This window comes from Rhipicephalus sanguineus, chromosome 7, assembly GCF_013339695.2.
Source record: "Rhipicephalus sanguineus isolate Rsan-2018 chromosome 7, BIME_Rsan_1.4, whole genome shotgun sequence".
Taxonomy (NCBI): domain Eukaryota; kingdom Metazoa; phylum Arthropoda; class Arachnida; order Ixodida; family Ixodidae; genus Rhipicephalus; species Rhipicephalus sanguineus.
The window spans coordinates 166,401,784-166,414,459 of record NC_051182.1 but is presented as its reverse complement, the minus strand read 5'-3'; the positions used below and the strand labels follow the sequence as shown (position 1 = coordinate 166,414,459).

General features: G+C 45.5%; 2 protein-coding genes across 2 annotated transcripts in view; one reads left to right on the top strand and one right to left on the bottom strand.

Moving 5' to 3' along the window:
• LOC119400492 (motile sperm domain-containing protein 2) overlaps positions 1–12,676 on the top strand; it is a 200,481-nt gene that overhangs the window by 39,340 nt on the left and 148,465 nt on the right. The gene's annotated exons all lie outside the window — the stretch shown is intronic.
• The window catches only part of LOC119399241 (uncharacterized), an 84,145-nt gene that overhangs the window by 10,445 nt on the left and 61,024 nt on the right, over positions 1–12,676 (bottom strand). Inside the window, exons 29-37 of the mRNA XM_037666058.2 lie at positions 11,921–12,100; positions 10,582–10,801; positions 9,098–9,333; positions 7,724–7,948; positions 6,866–6,967; positions 6,569–6,684; positions 5,235–5,400; positions 4,033–4,311; positions 3,206–3,335 (exon numbers count right to left, since the gene is read on the bottom strand). Coding sequence (XP_037521986.1) covers positions 3,206–3,335; positions 4,033–4,311; positions 5,235–5,400; positions 6,569–6,684; positions 6,866–6,967; positions 7,724–7,948; positions 9,098–9,333; positions 10,582–10,801; positions 11,921–12,100 — 1,654 coding nt within the window. The remainder of the gene's footprint in view (positions 1–3,205; positions 3,336–4,032; positions 4,312–5,234; positions 5,401–6,568; positions 6,685–6,865; positions 6,968–7,723; positions 7,949–9,097; positions 9,334–10,581; positions 10,802–11,920; positions 12,101–12,676) is intronic.

The window sequence follows — 12,676 nt, the reverse complement described above, 5'->3', positions numbered from 1 at the left end:
CAACACGTCAGTAAAAATGCTCAGGGTTCTAGCGACCCCTGCGTCAAAGTTGTTAGTGTCAAGGCGTGAAACAATTAGGTAGTCGTCTACGAATCTGAAGACGCCAACGACGTCCGAACTGGTCAAACGATCGCAAAGGAGCTTGTTGCGCTGAGCCAGAAATAGGTCGCTCAAACAGGGAGCGATAGAAGACCCAATACATATGCCATTTTTTTGTTTCACAATGTGTTCGTCCCAAGTTGCGTAGGTTGAGTTTACATAAAAGTGAAGGAGCTCTAAAAACTGATCACATGACAAGCCGGAAGCGTTCTGGAAATTGACACTTCCCAACCTGTCGATGCTATCTGCAACACATGTCATCAATTCCGCCTGGGGAAGTGAATAAAACAAATCTTTAACGTCGATTGAAAAGACGGCTAGGTTCTGGTCCTGCCTAACCTTAAAGAATTCAACAACTTGCTCCGACTTAACTACCAAATAAGGATCGTCAACAGGAAGCATCTTCAAGTGCTTCTGTAAGAACAATGCCAAACACTTCTGCCATGTGCCGTTTTCGGACAAAATCACACGGAGAGGATAGTCACTTTTATGCGTTTTAGCTGTAAAAAATATTTCTAACTGCAACTTTTTGCTATTTCCTAACGATCGAGCTAGGCTTTCGAGATTATATCTTTTGCACAACTTTACTGCCTCATTTCGAAGTTTCCTCAGCGACACGTCGTCATGCGCATTGAACACGGCGGATACAGACTCCGAGGCTTTTGTCAAGTACACGGACTTGGGCATTACCGCGAAGCCACCTTCTTTGTCCGCGGATAACAAAGACAGAAAATTATCCTTCATGTACCTAACAGTACTGGCCAACGAAAGTTTTTCACCTGAAGGACGGGAGCGACACAGTACATCCACGCCTTCAGATATGCTCCTGTCAAACTCGGCTTCGGGAACTTCCTTGGACACTTGCCTGACCATGGAGAGCAGTTCAGGACGCGACTTCTGAGGTTCGACGGCGAACTTGGGTCCACACCTGAGGACGCGTTGCACATGTTCCGGCAGTTTGACTAGAGAAATTATTGAAGCGTATGAAATTGATAAAATGAATGATACATGTGTCAGCATGCCATCCTTGTCTCTAACAGATAAGGAAAAGAGATATCTGGATGCGTCACTCTAGGTTGGTGGCAACTGGTTGTGATTGCGGCAGAACATGCGCGTTTGGGTCCTGCTTTTGTTTCTTTTTTGTGTGCACCTGCTCGCGTGTGTCTATATAAGCGTCACGTGCATATGAAAAATAAACATTCCAGTTGAAAGTCAGCGCTGTGTGTGTGTTTGCGTGTTCCTTCTCCGTCCGCGTCCAGTCGCGCTGTAGAAACTAAGCATGAACAACCAACTAGCCCGCCAACGCACTTTAGTCTATTACACCATACGCACCTCCAAAAATTTTGCCCAAATGTTGTATGTTTACGTTTTTTTTCCTTCGAATATTTCGCTACGTATGAATATCTGAGCAATCAATACTTACTTTACGGAAGGTATATTTCGAGTTAAAATATTTTCAGGCCACTGAAGCTTGTAAATCTTGCAAGAAAAAATCACATATTTGAGAAAATATTCGTATGGGTCCATATTGAGACGCAATTTACACTGCGTGGTGGTCCATGTAATGTCAATGGAGAATTTCAAACATTATTTTCTACCTTAAAACAAAAATTATAATGATAAAACTTACCATATAAGAGCTATTTGTTTACTTTCGACTGAGGTATAAATCTGATTTTTAATTGGAGCACCGCGTGGTGTAAATTCTGTCTCAATGTGGACGAAAATGAAGATTTACTCGAATTTGCGATTTTTTGTCGTAAGATTTGCAATCTTCAATGGTCTGAAAATATTTTAAAGCAAAATACACCTTCTGTAAAGTAAGTATTGATTACTCCCATAATTACACATGGCGAAATATTACAACGAAAAAAAGGAAATATAAAACATTCTGGCAATATTTCTGGAGGCGTATATGGCATAATTATTACAGTAATATTATTGAGCTTCGAACAGCTTAGACATACGCCTTTGCTTAATGCAAAAACTATATTCGGCATTACGTGAAACAAGAAAATATACTTTCAGAACAACATTTCTGATAAACATCCCTCGGACGACATTCTGAGAAATCTGAAATGTTCCCACGCGACCAATAATTTTTCTCTCCAACATATTCCAGCAATGCACTGTTTTCAATGCAACAAATCATCCCGAATTTTTTCGAATACATTAGAGATGGTCGTTAAAATGGCTGGGACGTTTGGCGTGTAATGACTTAAATACGTTCCCAATATGCTTCATGAACTGGCCTAAACATTTGCGAAGTTTAAATATGCGTAGGGCTACAATGAGGCCAAATAAGACTCAGCAGGAAGATAGGAGAGAAACTCACAGGGTACCTCGTGCAGTCACCTAAAACGACCCGAAGGCGAACGCCATCATCTAGCTACTTTACTGGGCACTTCATATCGACGTCCTACCCAGTTGAAAAACCCACCAGAGTGTGTTTGGCGTGTTCTGGTGTGTCTTGGTGTTAACACCAGAACACACTGGTGTGTTCTAGTGGACACACCAGCCCGTTGTGCTGTGTTCTGGTGGGAACACCGCACTGGTGTGGTGTAGTCTGGTGTGGATGCAATTCTGGTCTGGCGTGTTCTGGTGGGGACGGCACTGGTCAACGTTCATTAATTAACTTCCCTAAATATCTCAGTACTCCATTTGTTTTGATTATCATCATACAATTAACTTTTACTTATCTAGCTTTCACCAATAAACTTTCACTAATCAGCTCGCTGCTAACTTAATTTGCTCTGATTACCATCACGTACATATATATGCACGTACGGTCATCCTTTCATTCGCTTTTGTGTGGCTTTCGATCCCCTAATTATCACGTGATGTTTATTGTTTCGCCACGTTTGCACGAGAAATATAATGCTTTAAGAAGCACAGCTGTTGCAGAAGGATTCTTTTGTCATGGGCTCGGATGGAATTTCTAACCTGGTAACACAAGTGCTGCGCCATAATGCTTGTGGTGACTAAGCTGCAGAGCGCGAAACAGGAGACAGCAGACATCGAGAGAGCAAAGTTCCGCACTTCTCTCTGGCTTGTAAACGAGTCCTTGCACATAATTTATTAAAAATGCGCGAGTGCATGCCGTCACCTCTTTTCTGGCGAAGGGCCTCGGTGATCCTGTTGGGTCTCTTGCGCCGCAGGCGTGACCGCCGGAAGAGCGTGATCATCAGGAAAGTTGGCGGGAACACGATCAGGTTGGCCATCACCCCTACGCCCACCTGTGCGCGTGATTCAGACGTGGAAAGTCTTCGAATGTTCGTGTACAGGGAATGTTTCTTAATGGCTTAGCATCAGGAGTGTAAAAGCGCGAAAGAAACTGCATGTGTGCGATCGCGGCGTAGCTGATTCGAGGTAAAGGTATAAAGGTGAACTATAGGAGATATATAAAGAGGTAAATGTAAATGAAGGAAAATATGAATTGAAATAGGATGGTTAGTAAGATTGCCAAAGTATTACGTATAAACCTTTTCCCTGATTATATAACTTACATTTACCTACATTTACCTATTTGAAGATTATAGCGTTGGTAACCGCAGGTTACTGGTAGTGATTAAACAGTGACTATTGAATTAAAAGTAATTAAGTCTAATAGAGTGGTCATGAGGTATTATTGTGTGCATTATTTTTTATTCTAACTGGAAGTGAGAATGTGCTAATGAAGGTTAAGCATAGACCGGAAGTGAGTAAACTAAGTGATCGACCAGATGTAGTTAAGACTAAAAGTGGGAACCGGTAGTAATTGCATACCCGGAAGTGACGCAGTGCTAACAAATTTCTCTCGACTTTGCTGCTAAATTGTCAGTGATTTGTGTGTGTGTGTGTTCACACCACTCGGAAGACATAAAAGTAAGCAAAAGTAGTAAGTAAACGTAGTGCACATGGAGTTGGCACGGCTAAAATGGATAATGTTCGTACCTGTTCCGGGCTGAGCGAGAAAGGGCCAACGTTGAATGACGAGGCGGACGGCTTGGAAGGCACGCGGCCGTACCACATGGCGTTCACCAGCATGGAGAGGTAGAGCAGGGCCACGCAGCATGAGACGCGCTGGACGCGCGTGAAGCGGCTCTTGGGCGGACGCATGAAGACGCTGAACCAGAGATGGCCGTCCGCCAGGTTCTTCTGAGACTTGAGCTGGAACAGGTGGCTGAACTCGGTCGCTTCGTCTTTGCCGGCCACAGGCAGCAGGCGGTCAGTCTGCGTTGAGCCGACGGGAATAGTCTGTCAGACCGGTACATGTTTCATCGTTTTTTAAAGACTTGCAGACCGAGCTTTGCGAGTTTTCGTATGTCAGCATTTCTGATCTCCATCGCAGACATGCCGAGATGCATGCACGACATTTACGAACTTGGACATTTTCAAATCTTAGACTGTCTTGGCTCGTGATAAGAAATGGACAGCGTCATGCTTCAACGCCTCAATTTCAGTCTTGCTCACTCTGCTCGGTATGAGTAGCGCATTCCGGCGCTGCTGTGAATCGCGGAAACCTTCAGTGCACGGTGCTTACAGCTAGACGCTATATGATATCTCGCATTCATTGCTCATATGCCCCGCTCATTGTCCCATACTAGTCGGCTACAACTTGAGAAGTCCGGAGAGGCCCCATCCAGATGACCGAAGCGCAACAGCCGATCGCCTTCGCGTTTAAAAAAGTAGTCCCACTCATGCACTCGGCAATGTTCTCCGAAGGCGGGGTCACCGGCCGTCCGGCTCATGACGTCAGTCTGGAGCGCGCGCTTATTGGTGCAGGCTTGTGTGCATCCGCCTTTGAGGAAGAAATGCCGCAGACTAGCGTGCGTAGAATCTGTAGTCCGGTACAACTCCAGAAGTCAGAGGCAATTCCTCCACAAAAGCGGTTGAATATGAGCCTAAACCGGTGCTCGTGCACTACAGACTAACGTCATGAGCCGGACGGCCGGTGACTCTGCTGTCCGGCTCATGAGCGGTACCATTTCTTTAGCCGTGGAGGTAATCGGCTATCGCTCTTAGGTCATCCGGACAGGACCTCTCCCGACGTTTAAATTGCATACGACTGTAGATGACAGTGCACTTTTTTATTTTCTTTCTAACAGAGAAGTATGTTTAGCCAGAGCGAAGAAGGGACAAATGCTGCTACGTACGAGGCCGTCTTCCTTCTCGACGGCGAACCACCTGTTGGCGATGAAGTCGTAGCGCGCGTTGGTCTGCACGTCGCGAACAGATATGAAGCGCAGGTGCCAGGAGCGCATCGAGCCCTTGCCACCGTTGTCGTGCCAGATGCGCATGTAGTTCAAACGGCCGAGAGGACTGCGCAAGGCACGAGAGAGAGTGAACAGATCAACTCGTAAATTACATCACATTGGATTAGACAAAGCTGGTGATCACAGAAAACTGACATAAATTTTGCTACAGTGGTATAACAAATAATGCCTCTGGAGGCCACATTTTCTCTTCGTGAGGGCAACAGGAAAGTAGCCGTCACCCTGACGAATGTAAGTCCCCTGTCGAAGCATTCGCACCAGCGACATACCTTCTTCAGTATCTCATGTACATGTACACTACACTTCGGCAACAGTGCGCACTGAATCTCCGAATGACCAGTTGCCTGAAGAAGACAAACCAACCATCATAGTGCTTCAGTCACTGTTGGACGCACTTCGCGTGTTCGTCGGCAAGCTGAAGTCACCCTGCGCTCAGTCCGTACAACAGGTACTAGATGTTCTACGTCCAGTACTTGCAAGCCTTCAGTAGGCACCATGACAGGACTCTTTACGGCGGAACGTATATGCCTGAGATCCTAAGTCTAGTACTATGAAAGGCAGCTGTGTTCTTCAAGCTCGCGTGTATTGTTTCTCTTTTGTATGCTCCTTTCTTTCTATCTCCCTTTCTTTCCCTCCCTTAATCCCCTTCCCCGGATAGCAAATTGGACGCGCGTCTGGTTGACCTCCCTCCCTCCTCCTCCTCATGCACGTATACGACGGACGTAATAAACTAATTTCTTTTAATACTACGGTGTCATGTACGTGAATACGTACACACCTTCTCTGCGTATTCACGTACATGTGCTTCACGTCCCTCATATTTTCAGCAGTCGTGAAGCTTCTACGATGTTCCCAAGTTCGTATCTACATATTTGGCAACAAAAAAAGCACACAAAAACGTACATAGATATTCATTTCTGCAAAGACTTAAGAGAGAGAGAGAGAGAGCTCTTTAATAAGGCACAAAGGATTCTGTCGGCATACATATGGGCGCCTACATGCTACTCTGAACAGCGAAAGTGGATGGACATTCAAGCTTGCATAAAATTACGAAGCATTTGTGAATTAATGCGTGAAACGAGAGTAGAGGTGCACATGCAATGCAGGGCCGAGTTAGGCCTATAGTTCACAAATGCCAGAATCGGGCCCACTATGGTCAGCTGTGTGCACAGTGAGGGAGTGTTACGAAACTGTAAGCTGTGAGACAGTCTTACCGAGGCACTGTCATGACGAACGTGTCCACGGCACCCTTGCGGAATATCTTGCGCTTCTGTTCGCCGAAAGTGCGCACTTCCGTTTCGTCATCATCGCCGGAAAGAATGAAAAACACCTGAAAAGGCAAGTTGCAATGACGTCGATGAGGGAGGCATGGTAGCACCAGCTAATTGACAGGGACAGCAGTTGCGTCGAGTGTGCCTTTTCTGTTGTCCCTGTCAAGTAGCTTGCGCAGGCAGGATGCAATGACGTCAGCGTCACCTCGCGTACGAGTATGCGTGAAATGGAGCACTTACGTTGGAGTCCGTAGCTGCTCCTTTCTTGTCACCCGTGAATACGACAATTTCGTAAATGTACTTGTCCTTGGGATCGTTGTCTTGAAGCGGTAGTGCTCCGAGCTTGAACGAAACCGGTGAAGAGAATGTTAATAATACATAATTATTGTGGGTGGTTGCGTGAGACGATTCTTTTATAGAAGAGGCCGAGAAGACCACCATAATATAATAGCGACACATATATAATATAATATAATATAATATAATATAATATAATATAATATAATATAATATAATATAATATAATATAATATAATATAATATAATATAATGTAATATAATATAATATAATATAATATAATTGAGAAGATATGTAATACCTCGGTAAATTGCTTCTTGCAGTTTATCACATGGAGGGGCAGACTAAAGCAGTAATGATAATTATTGACTTGACTCTTGAAACAATCCACATATAATTTTCGACTCTCATTTACAGTTACTTTATACAGCTCTCCTGGCGATAACTCTGGATTGTGCTTTATTTGAATAAGATGAACATGTGTGCCGCGGCTGTCAGAATAATTATTTCTGGGGTGTTACTGACAAAACCCCCAGAATCCTGGCCGCCGTGCCGGGTTCGACTGCTGGCCACAGCGGCCGCATTTAGACAGGAGCGAAAGGCAAAAAACAGCCGTGGACGTAGATCTAGGTGCACGTTGAAAGTGATGAAAATTAATCGGGAGATACGGCGTTCATCATAATGATATTCTGGTTTTGGCACGTAAAATCCCAGAAACAATTAGTATTGTTATTAAAGAAACGTCTGTAAGCCCGTGCTGAAGCGTCTGATTTCCATGAGGCGGCACTCGAAGGGCTTACCTTCTCGACGTCTTTCTTGTCTTCGTAGCGTGCCCAGATGAGCAGCATGACGTAGACGAGCATGGTGACCACGACGGTCATGTAGATGGTGACGTTGTCGGCAAAGCCCGCGTTGGCGAACACGTACGAGAAGTCGATCGTGTTGGGCATCACGAAGAAGCCGCTTCCGAACGAGGTCAGGTGGTTGCACTTGCACTTGGTCACCGCGTAGTTAGCGTTCGCCACCTGCGCAGTTTTGTTGGTCGATGTACCATCTCTTCGATTCCGTGAAGGACGACAGGCTTGGCAGCAGTGTGGGCTTGGTATATATAGGTGCAGAAAATTTTAAGTGAAATTGTACCCTACCCTTACCAGCCTGATTACAATATTACAGCGAAACAGCTTTTAAAAAAAAATCACGCATCGAGCTAAATAAGCCACTATGGAAAGACACGCGGACTGACACAGTTGTAGTATACGTTTGTCACATGCACTCGCTCGTTACAAGATGTCTCCGTGATTGACTCGTAACCTAATGTGACCGTAATCTAACCAGTATAACAACGTTACATACATTTCTAAAAAAAATTAAAGTACTCCCTTACTCAGGCACGTAGGCAAGGGGGGGGCCCGGGGGGCCCGCCCCCCCCCCCCCCGAAATTCGTCCAGCCTTTTATGTTCCCGGGCAATTTTTTTTTGTTTTTGCCATGAAAATACTTTCTTTCGAATAATTAGGCCTTGGGCCCCCCCCCCGAAAAAAAATCCTGGCTACGTGCCTGCCCTTACTGACAATGCATGACAATGCACATGCTTTCACTCAGTCTCACTTTTTCTCGCCCTTCCAAGACGATTTTAATGAAGAAAGGAAATTGTTAGAAAAATTTAAAGCAAGTGTGACATTTTTACTACTGTATTTTCTTGTTTTATCTATTTCAGCTACTTTTGTTTTACGCTATTACGCTTTGTATAATAGTAGCTGCCATAGAAAATGTTTTTTTTTTTTCTGTTGATAATAATCGGTAGGGACCCTTTAAAAGATTTGTTGGCTCCCCAAAATTTTTTTTTGTAGCTGTATAAATGTCGTGTTGAAGAAACTTTCAAGGTTTCAAGTGTTCATGAAGAAAGGCGCGAAAGATTGCGTTGTGACAAATATTATAACTCTTGAACACGGGGTGTCGCTGGTCTTGTCTTCTTCAAGGCTGCAACTGAAGAAGACAAGACCGCTTGCCGAAACGTCGGCTCCAGCGACACAGGATTTTTCATCTCTCCAAGCTTCCTTCTTCTCCTGAGCTTCTGCCGTATTATAACTATTATAAATGAAATGCTGCTTGGCGTAAACACAGCGTGAGTTGCTTTCCAGTAAAGCTTGCTCAACACATGACAGCGCGTGCTTACGAAGCAGCCGTCGGCCGACCACATCTTCAGCTTGGAGTTGAAGAAGTAACATCCGGAGGTGTAGATGCGCACGGAGTAGTTTGTGCTGAATTCCCGGCTCACTTCCGACAGGGTCAGATTGACCGGGTCGTCCATGCTGAACTCAGGAACGCTGCCGTTTGGCTGGACCAGGCCCAGGTAGAAGAAGCCAGTCCGGTTGGCAATCAGAGCGTTGTCCAGGAATATGTCGTACGTGCCTGCCAAAGACGTTTCAAATGACAGATATACCATATTGCGAAGCTATGAATTTCAAGTCCAAATAAATGAGGCGCTGCCATTGCGCATTCATGTACGAGCTTAAAGGACACCAAGGTGAAACAATGAAATGCTTTAGATTGATGAATCGTAATCTGAAAACACCAATGTCGTTAATTTTACCATCATAGGCATATTAATAGAGGAAAATATCAAGGTCAGAGTTTCATGTTTAAATTTCGCGTCGAAATCTTCGCGCGTGACGTCACAGATTTCAAGATGAATTTTTTCGTATTTTGGCGACATTGGCTCAACGAAATTCATTGAAACTTGGTATGCTAAATCTCTGCCTGTTCCGAGGACAATGTACTTAATTTTTATCGATTAGGAACAACGTAGGCCCTATGTAGACACCGTCAACAGCGATTAGTGCGGAAATTTCAAGGTGGCGTCGCGACCCGCATTTTTTTTTGCGTTTTCTCGCTTACCAAGCGTCATCTCACGGCAAGCGTGCATGGTGATTTTAGTACTGTGAAAGAGTAGTTTACTAATACGAGAAAAATAGTGTTTCTAGTTAGTGTCCATTTAAAGAACGTTTAGCACGTTTAACATGTATAGCTTTTCTGAAGATTATGGTTATCGTCCCACTGCACGATACGAAGCGCCAGCGTGTTTCCGTACCCTAAAGCGTGCAGCAGCGGAACTTCCGATTGCCGTCATTTGCGAGATAGTCACGTGACCTGAACAGAAAATTCACGTATGACGCCATACCAACGCCAAAATTTGAATGAAAGGGAAAGGTTTTGCCTTGCGTTGCATAAGCATCGCTCTCTCTTTTGTCAGTGTCGGTGGATAGTCCGTGTCACTGGGGAGCCATGATAAGCTACGCCGTGCATTTTCACGGTTCTCACTCTTTTGCCAGCTTCGCTGCTGCCAGAACCTGTATCGACATCAACGTGCCGCTCTACCAATTACGTCATACGTGACGTTTCTGCTCAGGTCACGTGACACTCCCGCGTGTGACGGTGGCCGGAATTTACTCTGCTGCGCCTTTTAGGGTACGGAAATACGCTGGTGCGAAAGGCCGTCTGTGAGTCACGGGCATTCTGGTATTTCACATTGGCGTGCTATTGAATCCTCTGTAGCAAATGATATGCAAACAATCATGAACAGCACGATTATTTGCCCCTTTGTGAGGGATATGTTTCACTGAAGCTGTCCTTGATGTCCGTCACGGTTGTACTACTGACCGTTGGCGCTGCGTATGGTGGACAAGTTGACCATGAGATCGTACGCGTTGAGCTGCGGCTTGACCCGGTGTCTGATGTAGACGAGGAACTGCGCGCTGGGATCATGCGGCGTGATCTCGATGTTGACGGCGGAGTCCGGCTTGGGCACCACGAACTGGTGGTACACCATCTCCTCGTTCCACTTCACCTGCGGCGCAAATTCTGTCGGCTCCGGGAGGCCCTGCGTAAGTTTAGCGGAAGGGGTGCATTGGGCCTCAGTTCAGCTAAAGGCGTTTTTTTTTTTAATTTTGAAAGTCTGCCCTTAGACATAGTAGTTCGCGGTGTCATAAATACACGTGTCGAACGCCAACAACCTAGTCCACTTTGCACGTCTCACCAAAAGTAACGAGCACTCGAAGCAAAACGTCATCGAGAAAGCGACCAGTATGGTCGAATAATATTCGTAGGAACTACCAAACGTACTAATGAGCAACCGAAACTACATGCGCCTATGTACGCATGGCTACAAGGTATACATAGAGCATATGCCCATATTGTTCGGCTACCGAATTGAAACCTAGAAACACACTTCTCTTGTGGGCTTTCCATGACGGTAACAAAATTTGACGCTACCCGCAAACGGTGTGCCTTCATCTCACGGTGCCACATAACTGGAAGTCATGTCTCCATACAATCTATCACAGACCTATACAGATCCATACAGCCGAAACCAAACTGGACTTGTGTCGAATCCACGTGTTATCATTGATGCCACTAAGCATCGTGCTACAAACCGGTGGATTACAAATTTTTCCTTTCATAACAACGTTATTTTACAAGAAGGGATCCAGACACCGACCAAAATGATTAAAAAACAAACGAATGTATTAACGTTTCGGCATTTATCTCGAGTACTTGGTAATCCAAACCACAACGCACACTCTTAATCGTCACGAGGGTAATCTTCCTCCGGTGTAGGCCAGGTGCCTTAATCTCGTCATGCGCCGCATATAAAAAGGCGAACAGCTGTGCCGATGCTTTTATTGTGAACATGGTTCCAGTGGGGGAGCTGAAACGTTACATTCGTTTTTTAAAATACTTTTGGTCGGTGTCCGGATTCCTTCTTTTAAAATGTTTCATCCCGGCCAGACGGGCTTCCGACATACTCTCAACGTGATAATAACGTTATAAATGCATTTCATAGACACCAGGATCAAAGGCAGGAGCGTTTGATTCGGGTGTCTTGACGCGTTGCCTACTTTCTTTGGACGGTGCAAGCCAGGTCCGAGTGACTGTGGGTGTTATTTGGACCTGGGTTACCATCGATCGTATCGCCCATATTAGCGGGGTGAATGCCTACCGTTGCGTTTTCCTTGGCCCCTTTTCGCGGTACAATGATCTCAAAGTAGTCGGTGGTGTTGCTGACGTCCACGCGGTACAGGTTTTCGTCCAGGACGACCAACTGCAGAGTCTGCGTGTCCTCGGACAGAACATCCACGCTGCCGCCAAAGGATTGCAGGATCGACGGCCATGACACAGCCTGAGTGCGCGAGAACGTCAAGGGGTTACTCATAGTGACTTAACGAGAAAGTGCTAAAGAGGATCTATGAACAGGAATAAGTGCCTCAGACAGACAGGCCAACGTTTGGATAGGCGGGCCTATCTTCGTCAAAGGCGCCTCATCATCCCTGGCGTGTTAGCTTTGAAAGGATCGCTCATCATGGTGTCACATCAAGTGATGTTCCTGTCGGTTCTTGTCATCTGATGACAAGTACCAATGACAAATATGTCATCTGATGACAATCACCGACAAGAACAGCATATGACGTGACGTCAATGAGTGATCCGTTTAAAACTAACTCTCAAAGGAAGAAGAGGCGCCTTTGACGAATACAGATCCGGCTATCCACACGTGGGCGCCTGCCTATTCAGCGAACCTCTGTAGCATGCTGCGTTTCCATCCGTCGGTTACGACCTCTACTCAGTAGGACAGTACAGTGGTAACTTGCCCTTAAAGTCTGGCGTGCAATCAACTACATGTCATGCTCACTGGGTCAATGTTTCTTTCGGAACACAAAAAGACGGTTCGTAAGGAACAGCCTAATATTATCTTGCA